The 18536-nt window shown below is 44.6% G+C and overlaps 1 protein-coding gene and 1 non-coding gene across 5 annotated transcripts in view; both read left to right on the plus strand.

Moving 5' to 3' along the window:
* Positions 1 to 12938, plus strand: part of Kdm3 (Lysine demethylase 3) — a 217309-nt gene extending 204371 nt beyond the window's left edge. For 2 of the 4 annotated variants that reach the window (XM_076769658.1, XM_076769659.1), the window contains exons 10-18: positions 4017 to 4403; positions 4680 to 6875; positions 8489 to 8711; positions 9133 to 9542; positions 9633 to 9834; positions 10153 to 10301; positions 10509 to 11943; positions 12030 to 12285; positions 12378 to 12938. In XM_076769658.1, coding sequence (XP_076625773.1) covers positions 4017 to 4403; positions 4680 to 6875; positions 8489 to 8711; positions 9133 to 9542; positions 9633 to 9834; positions 10153 to 10301; positions 10509 to 11943; positions 12030 to 12285; positions 12378 to 12690 — 5571 coding nt within the window. In that variant the 3' untranslated portion in view covers positions 12691 to 12938. The remainder of the gene's footprint in view (positions 1 to 4016; positions 4404 to 4679; positions 6876 to 8488; positions 8712 to 9132; positions 9543 to 9632; positions 9835 to 10152; positions 10302 to 10508; positions 11944 to 12029; positions 12286 to 12377) is intronic. The other 2 variants (XM_076769661.1, XM_076769660.1) reach the window with 2 other exon arrangements.
* On the plus strand, positions 8992 to 9062 carry LOC143344223 (small nucleolar RNA SNORD36). The gene has a single exon (XR_013080085.1). It is a non-coding gene; the product is annotated as a small nucleolar RNA SNORD36 (small nucleolar RNA).
* Positions 12939 to 18536: the final 5598 nt, after the last annotated feature.

Consider the following 18536-nt stretch of genomic DNA (forward strand, 5'->3'; position numbering starts at 1 on the left):
AAGATTATAATATCGTTAACTTACTTTCCGTCCTTAAAAATCGACTGAAATTAAAACTACTATAATTTCATGAGAACCGTCGTCGGTTCAAACGAATAATATACAAAGAAACGAATCGTCATTAATTGTTTTTCCAATCCTGTGATTGCCTTCCCGTCAATGTTTTCCGTTAAAGTTTTAAAGTAAATTAGATTTTATAATCGAACTTTAGACAAGAGCTAGCCCATTATTCGCGATTACAATTTGTTCGACTCTGATGGACGCTGGGCGAGATACGAGCCAAGAAACGTAACCGAGGAGATGAAGAAGATCAAGTTCTCGAGCGGTATTCTGTCGTGCGGTCTGTCCGTGTATCAGCCATGATTGCGCGCGCGTTTTGTCTGCGCACAACGGCATTATACGCGCGCGTTTTGTACGCGTATACATATATCGCATTCCCGACAAAAGGTACAACGCGAGAGAAGGCCTGGACAAAAGCTCGTAAAACGCTCGTTAAAGGCGCGAGACACGCGCGGCACCCGCGGGACTAACAGAGAGAGAGAGAGGGGCCCACGGGGGCTCAGGGGACCCGAATCCGAGCGATTGCGCGTAATCAAAAGCCAGAACACGGCATTCAGGCTCAATCAGAGACGACGACTGGCTGTTGCCATTGGTTCGTTGACTTTCTCTTCCTGAACTCTTAACCCGTCACGCTTAATCTGCTTTTTGTTCTTCGGTCTGCACGCCACGGACCACGCTCGCGATTCGCTCGTCCCCTGGAAACCGTATTACCAGCTGCCTCTCTTCTTCTACCGTGCATTCTAAATTTATTTTTTCCTGCGCCGGAACAGTTGAATTCGAACACCTAATTCCTAATCGGCAGTTTGTTCTTTCTTTTTTCTATAATATTTCTTTACGTAAATACATGAGAAGATTTCGAGTTCGTAACACGTAATAGTCCAAAGATTTGCAAAATCGAACGTCCCTTCTTGTCGCGAGCAGGAACGTGCATAACGTTACATAAAACACCATGTCCAATCGTCTCTTTTTCTATTCGTCACAGTAGCGTTCGATAAAGAGTTATTTTCCAAAGAAACTGCCCACCGCGGCGTTTAACTTGCGCGAGTTTGTCATAGTCTTCCAAGAATGTTGGAAATTTACTGTTTCGGTCTGAGTATGATATTAGAAAAAAGTATAGATATTCGTGTTTACTGTTTGTAATTTGGTTCACTTTTTGCACGGTGTATAGAAAAAAAGCAGAAGCTAGATCATCCAAAGTACGGTGATGTATACGAGCGTAGAATGGAAACGGACGCATCGAACGATGACGTGAGTAGCGGGGTAAACAGAACACGTGGGTTGACATTTACTCGCTCGGCTCGATTAGCATAGTAAACCTTCTCGGACGAGACTATAATTAGATCCGCGGTCTGTTCTCGACAGGCTCCCTTCCTCTCTCCGTACGCACCGTTAAGTCTCCTCCGCTCGTTCCTCCCGTTCATCGTCGTCGATGGATTTTATCTGGTGACTCGGTACCTCGACCTTGACACGGTCCTACCAAGGAAAAACATCATCGTACACGCGTGCCCCTTTTTTCTCGCGATCTCGTACATATGTCGAAACGTGCGAGGAATGGCGAGTCCAGTCGAGGGAAAAAATTCCATTGCGTCATCGTTTTCCAAGCTCGCGAAAACCGGAAACTCGACCTAGCACGCGACGAGTCCTCTGATTAGGTCTGTGGGCTACTCCGATCGTTTCAACAGTTTTGTCCGAATAGCAATTTCGAAGAAAAAGTTTTAACCGCTCGGCGACAGATACACCATCAATCTCTACCATAAACTCGGACATAATTTATCCTGTCCAGTATCGGACGATAAGGTTATACATATATGGAGATGCGTGCATTTATCCGCGACGAATTTCTTCGAGTTTTAGATAGAGGAACTTCCTGTGCGTTCAGGGACGCGTAACCTCTGGAATCTGTTCTACGATAAAAGCCTGTAAATATTTGTACACCTTTACAATCTTATGCACAACTTTTATCCGTAGATACAGCGTGTACGTGTACAGAAATAAATTATCCTATGGCGAGATACAAGAGGATACTTTTTAGCCCAATAAAATTATTACACGGACAGAAAGAAATTAAAATAAGACAAAGAAACGTAATCAAATAGATCGAGTCTTACTCTTACGTTATAAATTTTCTTCGTTCGTTCGTTTCGAAGATAATGTTCAATGATGAATGGCTTTTTACGATTACATCATTGGTGCTATAATTAATCACGATTAAGAACCGTTTGCGGTTTCTTCTCTTTAAGCTAGATATGCCGAAATTCCAAAATGTCTAAGAATCTTTTTTTAAGCCTGCCATTAGCTTAACGAGGTTACGAACCAATGAGTTACGCGTTACACGAGCCGACGAAACGTCCCATCGGTGAGTCACGACTCGCTGTTTGCGGTTCGTTTGACGTTGAAACATGTGGCTTGATAACCCGACGATGACTCGAGTTCTTGCTAGTCCGCGAAACAGGCTGTTGAATCGATAGACTATACTCGGTGAGGATCGGTTTCATGGCAGAATCGTCTCTATTTAAATCTCCGTTCCTTTTAAGCACTTTTTCTAATTCCACGAATGCTCGATTCTAATTTTCCCCCGATACAGTGTAATTTTTATTCCGTTCTCGGAAGAAGTTTGCCGAGCTCCGGTATAAAAATAGATATATCATCGTTGATAAGAGCGCGAATCGTTGGAAACGATTGTTGCTCAACGCGAAACGAGGCCATTTGCAGGCACATCCGCGGTGGATAATGTAATCAAACGATTGGAATGCCAACGCCGACAACAGATTATCGAATTCCCTTAGAAGTGAACAGCCTGCGATAACACCGATACCGAATACAACGCCGACGCAATCGCGTTCCTGACAATCTGTTGCTGCGATAGACCCAGTTAACAGCTTTGGCGGTTCAAATGGTTACAGGCATCCGTGGAACGTACGTTGCCCATCGACGATTACTAATTCCGATGGATCCTTACACAGTCTGACGGATACACGCGACTAAATCTCTCGAATCGTTCCTATAAACGGTTCTATAAAATATAATAAATGCAACGTTTCTTCTACTTAAATTCTGTCGAGCGATTCGAAAAATAATCAAGTCCAAAGGAGATGTTTCGTTTCTGCATACCGGGGATTAGAACGTCTGAACGATACACGTGGAAAGTCCCAGCCACGCAGACGGTTGTTATCGGTTTCGCAAGTTGTACATAATACGGATCCCGCTCGTATGGTGCGCACATTCGTGCATATCAACGAGAGACGATAAGAAGACGATCGTTGTAATCGCTCGGACGAACACATACGCTCGTTTGTCCGTGCTGTGTCGTTTGGTCCGTTTCGACGTACGCGAATAAATCTAGAGCGTAAGATAGTTTTCGAATGTTTCGAAAAGGGGGAAAAGCAACCGTGAAACGAGACCGAAACCTCGTCTGTGGCTGCCGGCAGCGAGCCATTGCACTCGCTGCAGGAGGGTTAAAAATAAGCAGGCCTTAAAATAAACACGTATTTTGCCGTCGAACCTCGCGAAATGTTCGCGTCAGCGCTACGGCGAGGCAGCGCTTTCTCCATCGCGTCTCTCGCTAGAATGCGTTTCCGTGCACAACGATGACAATCGAAACGCGAAAATCAGATAGGGGGGAAAGTTTTAGTTCGAATAAACTTAACTAAATTAGTGGGAGGAAGGTACACACCAAAGTAATCCTTCTCCTCGCCACACTGGCTTATAAGAGATTAAGAACTTTTTATCAAATTATTTTTATTCGTCATCTATTACGGTCAAGGACAAAAAGACGACGACACCCTATCAATTGTTTTCTTTAACTTTATTCACGCTTATTCAAATGAAATTTAGGGGATTTAGGGGACGCGTGCGTGCGTGTGTGTGTGTTATCTTGTTGTCCCTGGCTGTATTCGGCGCAACGATTGTTCGTTGCGTCAAACCGTAAAACCGATTGGCAGTATTTATCGAAGTAGGTGTCTTATGTTCCACAGAGAAACATGCAGTCGACCTCGATGACGTGGAACACGTTCATCCCCATGGCGCCGTCAGGTAGCAGGACGCACGCCGCGCCTCATTCGGGTATGACGGCGCACGTGGGCCATCATCATCCGGGGGCAGGGGCGGCGAGCGGGCATCCGGTGACCGTGGCGCAGCAACAGCAACGCGAAAGGGAAGAACGTGAACGCGAAGCCAGAGAAAGAGACTCGAGAGAGCAGAGACAGCGAGAAACCGAGAACATGGGGATGAGGGAACACCTGGTTTCGGCCGAAAGACTGCACAGACAGGTCGATGTCAGGGAACACGTTGTGGCTCAGCAGAGAGCTGCTTATTACGCAGCCACAGCACCTCCGACTCAGCAGGTGTGTACATACCCTCTTTAAATTCATTTATAGTATTTCGAAACCTACCCTATCCGATAAAACACAAACACGTTACGTTACACGTTCTATTATTCGCGTAATGCATTCCGAGTTACGTGACCGCGGTAAAAATCGGAAGGAAGAGACGCGTTGACCGCGACAAGAATAAACTGCAACTTTGTAGGATTTATTGGCCCGAAGGAACGAGCAGCGCGAATCGATTACGATTCGCCGTGTCGGCAAGCGGTATTTAACACAAGTGGTTGTTTGCTTTAGGTGTCTCGGCCGTCAAGCGTACCTGGCAAAGTCGATTACCCACCTCCACCGGCGCACTCGAGGACGTCAAAGTCGACGCTCCTGGTCGGTAGTCTTCACGAGAAACCGCCGTCGGTGGTGGGGCCGTCGCACAGCTCTCTGCCCAAGGTCGAGCCGAACGTGGGTCTGTTCAGTTACTCGTCGTATCAACCGCAATCGTCGTATATGCACGACATAAAGGTGAAGAGCGACGTGGTGGGTCAACCGCCGCACAAGTCTTTGCAGAGCAAAAGCGGGTTGGCCGGAGGTCTCGAAAGAGATCATCACGGGAGGGAGGTTCTACAGAATCCCCCGTCGCTTCTTCAGGACCACAAGAGTTCGGTGATAGTGAAGAACGAGGGCCGGGAGTTGCCCAAGGTGCCGACGTCGCAGCAACACTCGTCGAGCCCGAAGATCATGCCCTATCTGAACGTCCAGTCGGTGGCGCCGCAACACAAGCCGTACGAATACAGAAGCCCCACGCAGAGTCCGCACCACCACCACCATATGGACGCTGCTGGTCTACAGGCGGCCAAGAGCATACCTCAGGGTCACCACAGGACCGGTAGCGGGCCTACCACCGCGACGCAATTGCCCAGCCCTCACGGGCACCCACCACCGCACTCGCACAATCGACAGTCGCCACACGCTCAGCATCCTCATCAACCGCCGCATCCGTCACCGCCCGAGCCGCGTTATCTCACCAGGCCGGAACCAGGATTACCTTACGCCACCGCCAAGTCCTCGTATCCGTATCCGCATCCTCATCCACCCACGGCCTCGCCGACCTCGCATTACGCCGTGCCGCCGGGATCGAAACCGAAAGTCAGTAGTCCAGCGCCGCCTCACATATACGGCAAACCGAATTCCGGCATTATGACGGGTACGCCGGTCTGCAGAGCCTCGGAACCGGCCGTCGCCGCTCCGATCCCGCTCACCTCGAAACCCGGTAGCTCGCCTTACCAGCAAGTGCCTCATCATCACGGGGCGCCACCACCACCCCTGCCGCCGCCCGCTCACAGCAGATCCGTCTACGACCCCAGAGGTTTTACCGGGTCCATGCAAGCCGCCAAGCTACCGCCGCCTCCTCTACACGGTTCTCCGCCGACTGCTGCCTCGGCGCCTCTCTCCAGGCCCATCGCGCATCCTGCCCATCACACCAGTCCTCACCAGCAGCCCGGGCAAACGGTCCAGCACTCGCAACCTCAGATCAACACAGCCTTCCAGACGCAGCCGCTCGACCTCGGCGTCGAGAGGTCCGGCTCGCCGAAGAGAAAGGCGCCGACGCCGTTGATGACCGAGAGCAACCCGGGCCAACCGGTCTCCCTCGAAGTCTGCAAAAAACGCAGAACCGAGGAACCGCAACCGTTGTCCCTCCAATGCGGCGTCGGTCCCCCGGTTCTTTCCCGAGTCAGCGAGCCGAGTCCGCTGATCGCCTCGGCCGACACCTCGATCACCACAGTGGTCAATACGGCGGCCTTGCTGGCGCAACCCAACCTAACCCAAACGCAAGAGCGAACCGTCACCGTGGTCAGCCCGGCGCCTACCACGGCCAGTGGCGACGGTTCCGTCAGACCCCCTAGCACGGGCAGCGTCAGCTCCCTCAACCCCACGATCAGCGCTGCGCCTAGTCCAGCGCCTATACCTAGCCCCGCACCCTCCACCGCCCCGAGTCCAGCACCAAGTGCACCAGGCACCCCCGCCAAAGCCAACCCGACCGCTATGGACAGCGAGAAGTCCAACAGTCCAGCGCCCAGACCACCAAGCAGCACCAGCTATCCTGTTCACAAGTTGAAGAAGGCGTGGTTGCAGAGGCATTCCGGCGAAGACGGCACCGAGGACACCACCGGTGTCGTCGGCAGTGGTTCTTGCGTCACGTTGCCGCTCAATATCTCTCAAGCGCCCTCGCAACCGCTCAACAACAAAGAGCGCGACGCGTCGTCGAACAACGCCAACGCAACGACCACTTGCATGCCCAGCGCTGTCAATTCTATCCACAATATCGGTAGCATGGCGGTGAATAGCATTAACAAGAGCAAAGTGACCGCCAAGAGCGCCCGCAAAACGGCCAACAAGGAGTCCCTCAATGGGCATGCCACCGACACGAAAAACTTACAAGAAGACTCGTCCAGCAGCGACCCAGAGAGGAAGTCGCCGCCAAAAAGGAAACCACCCAAGGTATCTATATGGATCGTAGATCGTATCCAGAGGGGGTTTCGTAACGTGTTCTTTATGCACCCTTTCGCTAACGAATTGTCAAAAATATTTCTACGCTTGTTACGAAACACTCCCTACGTCACGATTTCCCAAGGTCGAATCTTTAGATCTAGGAAATCTGTGATTTCACCGTTGCACGTGTTACGTTATTCCTGTTGCATGTGCGAATAGGTTCTCGATAGCCAGTTTCTATGAATAGATCACGTTTTATGTGTACTGTATGTCGATTTGAAAAATAAGTGCAACCGCGCTTTGCAATTAAATGCATGCTCGTAAGTACGTTTGTAGCTTACCCGTCCCAGTATCGTGAGAGAACCCTGTGTACAATTGTTCCAACTTTGTAGTAATATTTGAACCGTTACAAACCAAAGCGTTACACAGTCCACTAGTCGCCGTTGATACCCAACTTTTTATATTTAAAATACATTTACTCAATAGCGATGCTCGACGTTACAAATTGGTAAAAAGAAATTACAATTTTAAGACATTCAAAAATAATTCCACGAGTCGCGACAACAACGCGCGCTAGTTAGTTAAACAGAGTTTTTATTACTAATGAAATAATATAATAAATAACATAGTGGAAAGAGAATATAGATACATACTGTGTAACGCGACATCTGTGATTTAAATATCACGACACACGCGACAATTTAACTTTTCGCATTTACAAATATTACAGCATTAAAAAAAGTCGTGACTTTATGTCGCGTAAAAACAAATCTCAAACGGTTGTACTTTAATACTGTTTACCAAAACTAGAAACAGTATTCGACGAATAGCGTGAAACTGTTAAGTATCGAATTCCGAATTAATCTTCGAAATTTTTACAAGCGAATCAAGATTCAAAAATATACCTTTTAAAATAGGTAACTAGTTCAAAAGGATAACGGATCGATATCTCGTTGGATTTTCTGTTATTCGATTTCGTATTTGAATTTTCCGCTTCGGTCGACGCCATTTTGATAACACAAGCCACAAGTAGTAAGGCGGTTTCCCTGCAGTCTATCGGCATCGTTCGTTCGAATAAATTTATCGAGTTTTGTTGCAAATATATGTGCTTTATATATTCTCATGGATCATCTAAAAAGCGTGACTTTGCATGGATAAATATGGTAATACGCGAAACACTTTTAATTCAAGATATTTCTCTATCGCGAGGAAACATAACCTCTTTCTACCTCGACGCGAACAATAGAATCCGTTGATTCTTGTAACGACTATTTTGTTTTTGTTCGTCATCGTACAGTATTTTCAACGTTAAACAATCGTATATTTGTTAGAAATGAAAATATTTAATGGACGAAAATTTCTTTTTCACGCATGTACATTTATTCGACTTTCCGAACATTTTTTTCTGCGATTCAGTTTTATTTTTTGGTTTAAAATGCATGATTATATATTTATGATAAACATCGATCAAATTTTGAAGTCGCTTGTAGCGATAGGACACTGTAAACGATACATATCTACGACGGTATTAAAACAGAAGACATAAGTTGGGTAGTTTTTGGCAGTAGTTTCGGCAAGAGCATGAACTTCCTGACTACTTAATAATCTGTGCCCTGTGGTAGGTAAAACGAAAGAAGGGCGCCGCACGGAGGCAGCAAACTACCGCGGAAGATCAGCGGAGGCGAAAAGAAGACAAGCAAGGTGGAGGAGCTGGTGTTGTCAGCGAGTCTAGTAATGAGAGCGAAGCTGGTTCTGCTAGTGATACCAGCGAACAGTTGGGTTCCATTCAACCTACGTCGAGGGTGCGACATACCACAGCCAATTCCAACAATTCCTCAGGAAACGGTTAGTTGACGTAGCTTCTTGTAAATGGACTTCCCATCAGGTGAACTAACTATTCGCTTGCAGGGTAAGTGGTCTGCGTTCCATGGTCGTACGCTTATTCCCTTTTCTAGAGCTGTACGAGAACCTGAACGATTCAGAAGTAAATTTTTAAAAAAACTACACTACCGTAAGCTTTTCTGTAACTGTTTTAGAACGTGTTATAAATTGTTGGACCTTGCTTTCGCGCGCGCTTACCCTGTTTCTTTCAAATACATTTACTTAACCTTGTTTAAATGCAATTGTACAAATGATGATAAATAAAAATTGATGTCCATGAAAGATAATATCATGAGCTTTTTAACACTGATTTTATTATTTATATAAAGATCTTGGTCGATGTTCGTCAACGTTGCTCAAATAGATCATGTCGTTTGTTCGATAGGAAATAATAAGGAACCCAGGAAACGAGGTAGAAGACCAAAGACTACGAAAGGTAATGAATTAGGAGGAGAAGACCAACAACCTCGTCAAAAAAAAGAACGTAGAGACGACAGTGCGAGCGGTGGTAACAGTGGGCCAGGTGGAAGCGGCGGAAGGGGAGATCCCTTTCGCAGACCTCCGATATCACAACTAAAGAAAACTGGTGATAGCTGGTTGCAAGATGGCGCTTGCTTCGAAGTCGCCGCAAAATTGGCTAAATGTCGTGAGTGCAGATGGACACCGCACCAGCGCTCCAAAAATCTTCCACAAAATATTTTCTGCAGATTTTATGCATTCCGTAGATTACGGTACACCAAAAATGGACAATTGGCTATAGCAGGATTCAGCGATCCGCACAAGGACGCGTCCGAGGTATCTTTGCAAAATCGCACTATTATTATAAACCTTGAGGATCATTTTGCAAACGTGCGGCGAACAAACGTTGTTCTTTTGGTGTTACAGGTAGATCTTCGATTATGGTTACCGGGAAAAGACAGTTCGGATACGAAGAAAGATGAGAAATCTGACAAAAACGACAAAGAGAAAGGGGACAAGGAGGATCTAGACCTGGAGATGGCTCACAGATTACTTCGTCAAGTTGGTGATCAGTTTTGTGATCTCTTGCATCAAGAAAAGGATGCTCTTCAACAGCATAAGGCGGAAGGTAAATCTTTTGATTTAATGTCGAACAAATGTTACATAATCGTCGGGTTGGTAAAAATAATTTCTCATGTCTCACGATACAGCGCAAAAATTCTTACGCATGTTTAATAATATTAATACTGGAAAGAATAATGGAGAAAAACTGTTGCTACTACATCCGTGTACCGTGCATCATAATATTATTATGTTGAGTAAACTCGAATCGGGATTTTTGTTCTACCGCATGTACCTCCTACATATTTATACGAATTGCTTTTTAAATTTCCTTTGATCGCATGATTTAACGCTTTGCGTATCGATTGTTTCTTCACCTTGACAGCGAATTCGGGACTTGTAGACGGAACGGTAGCTTGGAAACGAGTGGTGCAAGGCGTTCGAGAGATGTGCGACGTTTGCGAGACGACCCTTTTCAACTATCACTGGGCTTGCGGTAAATGCGGTTTCGTTGTGTGCATCGACTGTTACAAGGTAAGGACGTTTGTTATTCTCGCATATCTATACATATTCTTTCGCGATGCAACTAACGATACGTGATGACAAATAATCTATTGAAAACCTTTGATATTTATTACAAATTATAGAGCTTTTTAACACTGAAATTACGGTCAGTGTTATTCGCGAGAGATCTACGATTTTAAAAAAAGTGTCACGAAACATTTTACGAACTATTAATAGGGACGCAAGAATGGAACGATCAAAATTTGGGGTGAAAGTGGAAAGGACAGGGACGACTTCTCCTGGCTATTATGCACCAACAGACAAGTACATGAACCCGAACGACTGATGCTCACTCAAATTATCGCTGGTGATAGTTTGATACGCCTCGGTCAGCGACTTCACGAATGTCGAGCAGAATGGGGAATACCCCAACACTGCGGTTGTTCGCTCGTCGTTCAAACTTCTGCCAACGAGTTTCTCAGAAACATGATAAAAGGTGATACGATGCCGGTTTTAAACGGGAACGTGAAGCAGGAGATCAAAGAAGAGAAAAAGGTGAACGAGTCGAACGGATCGTCCGAGAATAAAACCAACGAAGAGGATAAGAACTCTCCGTTAAATTGGCTGGCGGATGTAGCGTTGCAGAACCAGGACAAAAACGAGAGCGCCTCTAGCTCGGATTCCGACGAAGATCGGGATGGCAATTATTCGACCTTACGAGAATTGCTTATTCGACCGTCTCACAAATCGAACGGCAACGGGTCTAGATCAAACTCGCCTACGAACAATTCCGGGAGTGTTAACGTTACGTCCGGAAACAACGCGGCGAACAACGTTACAAAGTCTGGCAAGAAATCCAAAATGGATACGCTAGACGAGGTGATATCCAGCGTGATAGAACACAGTGTGAAAAAGGAGAGGGAAGGTGGACTGGACGACGAGAAGCCGAGGGAGCTTAAACATTTTGTGAGAAGGTATAAGTGGACGCAGAAGGGAAGAGAACCGTTGCCAATCAGGATCATGACGCTCACCGAAAGCAAGAGTCTCTACCCGGACGTGCCGCACTCGTGGCTGTGCGACGGTAAATTGCTCAGGTTAAACGATCCGAATAATCCCAACAACTATAGAATATTTCAAGATCAGTGGAAACGCGGACAACCAGTCATCGTGTCGGACGTTTCAAAATCTTTGGACATGGATCTTTGGCATCCGGATTCGTTCGCCAGGGACTTTGGTGACGAGAAGAACGATCTTATTAACTGTATGACCGGGAATTTGGTGCCGAATCAACCGATGCGTAAATTCTGGGAAGGATTCGAACATTTCTCCAAGAGATTAAAGGACGAGAGGGGGAATCCGATGTTGTTGAAATTGAAAGATTGGCCGCCTGGCGAGGATTTTGCGGAATTGTTACCGTCGAGGTTTGCCGATTTGATGAAAGTTTTGCCGTTGTCGGAGTACACCCATCGAAATGGACGTTTGAATCTAGCTAGTCGTTTGCCCGACTGCTTCGTTAGACCGGATTTGGGACCCAAGATGTACAACGCTTACGGTTCGGCGCTCCATCCGAACAAGGGCACAACTAATCTTCACCTGGATATTTCCGATGCCGTTAATGTGATGGTTTACGTTGGAATTCCAAAGGACACCGACAACGACGAACACGTAAAAGGTATGCACGATTATTTGACAGAGTGTACAAAATAGATGTTCGTTGCCAATAAAGAGTTATTAATAGAAAAACTTTGATCGTTGCAGAAGCATTGAGGGCAATAGACGAAGCAGGTTGTGATATCCTGACGCGGCGACGTGTTCGCGAACGCGGAGAAGCACCCGGTGCATTATGGCACATCTATGCAGCCCGAGATGCGGACAAGATTCGAGATTTGTTGAATGCGGTATCTTTGGAACGTGGCGCGCGTTTGGAGCCACATCACGATCCTATCCACGATCAGAGCTGCTATCTCGACGGACCATTAAGAGAACGCTTGTACCGCGAATACGGCGTCGAAGGGTAAATATTGTTTCGTCGATCGATTATTCATTTTGTCTTTGTTATATAGTTGATGTGCATATAACAATGTCTTTTTTTTTTTGTTATTGCAGATACGCTATCGTGCAGTGTCTAGGCGACGCGGTATTTGTGCCAGCTGGTGCGCCGCATCAAGTCCGTAATCTTCACAATTGTATAAAAGTAGCAGAGGATTTTGTATCGCCGGAAAATGTTTCGCATTGCTTCCATCTTACGCAAGAGTTTCGTGCATTATCCGACACGCACACCAATCACGAGGACAAGCTTCAAATAAAGAATATAATCTACCACGCCGTGAAAGATTCCCTGACCGTGCTGGCGAACGTCAAGGAAGAAACTCTTGCCAAACCGAAGACCAACAACGAAATAAAGAAGGAAGAGACGTAGCCCTAGGCCCCCTGTCGCGGTCGCAAGAACCGTTGTTGATCCGTTGTCGACTAAAATCTCGCTCTAACCAGCGAGTGCAACCTGTTGCCGCTCCTCCGTGCTCTCCCGAACGGCGCGGTGTACACGCTAATCAGACCGGGATGACGGGAGGATCTAAGGATAATTTAAGATACTCCGGAAGTCTGTACCGAGGCGCAAGAATTTGTTGTGGTATTTGACGAGTAACTCAAAAGTTTAATTTTCGATATTGGCTGAGCCAATGAAGAGAGAGAAAGCGAGAGAGAGAGAGAGAGAGCGAGAGCGAGAGAGAGAGAGAGAGAGAGATTATTCGTTGTATCATTTGAATTTCCTTTTTACATTTTTTTTTTTTTTCCTTTTTCGAATAAACGTGTGATAGTGGACATGAAGTCCCCGCGAGTATTTTCATTGAAGCATGGAGCCGGTGACATGAGAACGCACCGCGGCGTCTATTTACCATTGTGATACCAGAAGGAGGACTTTTGATCATACATTATTTGTAATTACTTATATCGTGCCTGTATTCAATACATACTGTCTATATTGTATAAATGTAGATAATCGATCTTACTGTGTAATGAATTCTTACTATAGTATCTACGAGAAGATTGTCTAGAGGTACCTTTGTGCAATTAGATGTCGATTAAAAAATTGTTAGCTGGATCAGTGATAATCGTCGATCCCGTTACCGTGCTCTCATGATCTGGTGCTTTTGGTATCGAATCATAAAGGCAAAAGAGGAAGCAACAAGCGCTTTGCCAAGTGGCCGATATATGTTTCTTGCTAGATTCTTGTGTTCCTCGCGATAAGAACGCAAGAGTGAAAACACTGCCTAACCCGTTGTTCGCGTCAGTCCAGTCAACGGATAAGGGAATCTCTCGAAGCCCTGCGCGTCGAGTACATTAACGTGTATAATATCCTTGCAGTTCAGCTTTCTCGGGGATATACGTATATAGGGATTTCGGTTTGTCTTTCTTCTTTGAAAAATATATCGGCTATACCGAGCAAAGTCTATTCGAAAGGTTTGTATAACTGTCGTTTATAACAGAGGCATCGGAACAAAAATAACAAACAGCAAAAGAAGGCTAAAAGTCTGTCGATACATTGTTTTTGAGACATACAAGATCGATCGAGATTCATAGACTTTATGCAATTTATTGTTTTCATAGATTGGATTGACGTTGGTTGTGGCCCAGCGATGACCCAGTAATAAGGGGTGAGAGAAAAAACAGAGAAATAAAATCGTGGGAAAAATCTGTTATTTTTGTCGTGTCACGGAAAAAAAAGAACCGTCTATCCGATAGAACAGCGATATTCTAATTGTATTATAATTAATAACTAATAACTATGGTAGCATTATTTAACGCGAGGTGTAAAGGAGTAACGATTTTCGAAGTGCCAATGTTTTGAACGACGTGAACATTCTCGCGTGTTTGCACGTTGTGTGTGTCGTACGCGTAGGTAGAGAAAAGAATGGAAACGGAAATGATGGAAGAAATAACGTAGACAGACAGATTTAGTCATGCAGAATCCACAGACGAGAGGCCGAGTTCCTATCATTAAACTTTTTCCGTAGAACGACGAATCGGTGTTATTCACGATACACGCCGCCGTGTCGCGACGTCTGAATTTAAAAGCCATCGCCGACCTCGTCGATATTGCGTTCCCTGATTACGTATTTTTAAACTCGCAAAGCAGGAGCATACAAATATCACTGTTCAACCCGAATTTTGATACTGCAATATCCATCGGATGATCTTTGTAAGTAGATTCTTACCGTGAAATTTTGAAATTTTTACAAGTTCCTCGTCTAGTATGAATTAACTACACAGTATCGAATTCCATAGTCATTTCTAAAGAGAAAATCACACGCAAGAAGTGGAGAAACGGTTTGTTGTTCAGTCAGGTTGATTGAACTGAATGTCAATCTACAACGTGCATTTTAATTTTGTTCACATATTACCCAATTTTGAGGATTGTCAGATTCTGTAAGAATCTCCTGGTGGATGTAGCAGGAAACAAAATTTATATTTGTTAGACAGTGTATAATTGCTATACATTCACGGTTCGGCCGTTTCAATGATTTTCATAATGAAAAGGTTAGGAAGGCAGCGACTTTCGAGGACAGAAGCATCTAATTTAGCATGACGCACGCGTCGTTGGTGCGCTTATCGATCGTTCGAATGTTCACTATGGCTGGTAATCTCAAGACCGACGTTATAAAATAAGACAAAGAAGAAGAAAACCGAAGAACAAATCACTGGAATCCTGGAACCCGCAATTTCTTTGATCTCAACATTCGTCTAGCATACAACGACTTGATTAAATAATATTTAACGAGTAAATTTTTAAATATCTTAGTGTCGATAAGAGTAACGTTAATATTACGGGAATAATAAGTAACAAACAGCAAGGAAAAGGATAAAGTACCCCCTTATTGATTCACGAGTGACGACGATGATGATAATGTATAAAGTTATAGAGAAGAAAGAAAAAAGCATACTCTGTGTATTATTGCTGCAGACAAAGCTATTATTTGTTCTCCCCGCTACGTGTATGTAAATACATTTATATGCAGGTTGGTTCACCTAAACCTACCATTTAAATTACTTAAAAATCGTTTGTTGTGTACGAAAATGTTTCGAATAAGAGTTACAGGGTATAAAGTGGAACATACATACAATGCTATGATTAGTTTCTTCTAGTTCGTATTTTCAGTCTCGATAGAAAAGCAAAGGGGACAAAATTAATCGTAGGTAATGTATTCTCCACTTTATATGCCCGCAACATTTTTTTTTTATATAATAAACGGTTATTGAGCAATTTAGGTGGCAGGTTTAGGTGAACTACTCTGTATACAATATATGTATACATATATACATATATAAATACGAAGAAATATAGGATTAAGGGATACACACTCCACGAACATGGACAAACAGAAAAAGAATACACTTTACACGCGTAGATAGATAGTTTATTATACCATTATTAATTATTATTATTAATTATTATCATTATTACGATTAATTATTACGGAAGAGTACCGATATTTAAATGTTGCTGAACTACGCGGCGAAAAGAAATACGATTACGAACAAGCGTTGTGTAGTGTAAATGAGAGAGAGTGTGTTTAAAAACGATTGGCTGTCTGTTGCGTTTGTGTGAACGCGCGTGTCTGTGTTGTTTTTTTGAGCGAACTTCCGGAAGTATGCGCGAGAGTATAAGGGGCCGTGTATTGGGGGCGGAGTGGAATGGATAACGAGACAAATTGTACAGCCCTTAGCTCCTATCGAAACCTATCCACCCCCAAAAAGTTCCCCACCACCACCACCGGCCGCCCCCAGTCATAGCAATTATGAACCGCGGGCCGGCAGGTCTGAGTATAATTTTTTGTACTGTGTAAATGTAAGAACATACGTTTGAATAAGAAAAATGTTTATATTACAAAAAAAAGTTTATCTCTCATTATTCAAATCCTGTAACAGATATACGCGCCCAAAAGCATTGCTAATGGCATTCCATTTGACAGGAAGAGATACAACACATCTCCTCCTTCGTAAGAAGTTTCTTCCTGCCTCCGCTGGCCTCTACTGACCACTGCAAACCACTCCTGATACTTCTGACAACGTATAACGATTACTACTTGTTACTGCTTGCCCCTGCTGGTCTCTGCTTGCCACTGCTTGCCACTGCTGGTCTCCGCTGGCCTTTGCGGACCACTACTGATGCTTGTGACAACGTATAACGATTACTACTGACTTCTGCTTACCTCTGTTGGTCTTTGCTGATCTCTGTCAGCGTGTGCTTCTCTCTGCTGAACTTTCCTGGCCTCTGCCGAACGCTACTGACCACCGCAGGTATTTCTGACAATGTATAACGATTAATACTTACTACTGCATGCCCCTACAAGTCTCTGCTTGCTTTTGCAGGTTTCTGCTTGCCCGTGCATGCCTTTGCTGGTCTCTGCTGAACACTGCTGACCACCCCTGATGCTTCTGACATCGTATAACAATTACTACATGCTACTGTTCGCCCCTGCTGATCTCTGCTTGCCACTGCATGCCTCTGCTCGTCTCTGCTGACCACTGCTGACCACCGTTTATATTTCTGGTAACGTACAACGTTTACTACTGGCTACTGCCACCCTCTGCTGACCTCTGCCAACATCTCCCGACGTCAGCTGACCATCGCTGACCACTGCTGACCACTGCTGACCGTTGCTGACAAATTCTGACACGATGTAATATAATATAATATGTTTATATGTATTAAAGTGTTGTATATTGTAAATCTATGGCAATAAATGTTATAATTTCAAAGAATTCTATGTGTTCTCATCATTTTTACCCTTCTTTTCCTATCGAAATCATTCCCTTAGTTATAAGACACTCCGAATCTTTTAAAATTTTCCAAGTTCCCCGGAAAGATTTCAAATTTCCCGCCGCCAGGAATTTTTGCGAATTCCTGGAACTTACCGGCGTCCCTGAAACTTCTCGGAATCCCTGAAATTTCCAAGAAGCTTCAGGCAACAGCAAAAATACCGGCCTGAATTTTTCGGCAAAAATTTTAAAGAGCTATTACGTAATATTACGTAATATTACATAATGTTACGTAATATTACGTAATTTTTGCCGAAAAATTCCGGCCGCGAGAAATTTTGAAGATCTATTACGTAATGTTACGTAATATTACATAATGTTACGTAACATTACGTAATTTTTGCCGAAAAATTCCGGCCGCGAGAAATTTTGAAGACCTATTGCGTAATGTTACGTAATATTACATAATGTTACGTAACATTACGTAATTTTTGCCGAAAAATTCCGGCCGCGAGAAATTTTGAAGACCTATTACGTAATGTTACGTAATATTATATAATGTTACGTAATATTACGTAATTTTTGCCGAAAAATTCCGGCCGCGAAAAATTTTGAAGAGCTATTACGTAATGTTACGTAATATTACGTAACGGCTTTTTAAAATTTTTGTCGAAAAATTCAGGCCGGAATTTTAGCTGCTGCCTGAAACTTCTTGGAAATTTCAGGGAGTCCGAGAAGTTTCAGGGACGCCGGTAAGTTTCAGGGATCCGAGATTTTTCAGGAATTCTTAGAAATGACGTCATTTCCAGGAATTCGAAATTTGGACAGGGAAGGAGGAGTAAAAAATGATGAGAAGACATAGAATTCTTTGAAATTATATCATTTATTGCCATAGATTTACATTATACAAAACTTTAATACATATAAACATATTATATTATATTACATCGTGTCAGAATTTGTCAGCAACGGTCAGCAGTGGTCAGCAGTGGTCAGCGATGGTCAGCTGACGTCGGGAGATGTTGGCAGAGGTCAGCAGAGGGTGGCAGTAGCCAGTAGTAATCGTTGTACGTTGCCAGAAATATAAGCGGTGGTCAGCAGTGGTCAGCAGCGGTCAGCAGAGGCCAACAGAGGCCAGCAGAGGCATGCAGAGGCAAGCAGAGTCCAGCAGGGACAAGCAGTAACAAGTAGTAATCGTTATACGTTGTCGGAAGCATCAGGGGTGGCCAGCTGTGGTCAGCAGAGGCTAGCAGTGGCAAGCAGTGGCAAGCAGAGTCCAGCAGGGGTAGGCAGTAGCAAGTTGTAATCGTTATACGTTGTCAGAAGTATCAAGAGTGGTCGGTAGCGATCAACAGAGTCCAGCGGTGGCAGGCAGAAGTCAGTAGTAATGGTTATACGTTGTCAGAAATATAAGCGGTGGTCAGCAGCGGTCAGCAGAGGTTGGGAAAGACTAACAGTAGCCAGTCGTAATCGTTATACGTTGTCAGAAATTCCAGGAGTGGTCAG

This window comes from Colletes latitarsis, chromosome 7 (genome assembly GCF_051014445.1).
Source record: "Colletes latitarsis isolate SP2378_abdomen chromosome 7, iyColLati1, whole genome shotgun sequence".
NCBI lineage: Eukaryota > Metazoa > Arthropoda > Insecta > Hymenoptera > Colletidae > Colletes > Colletes latitarsis.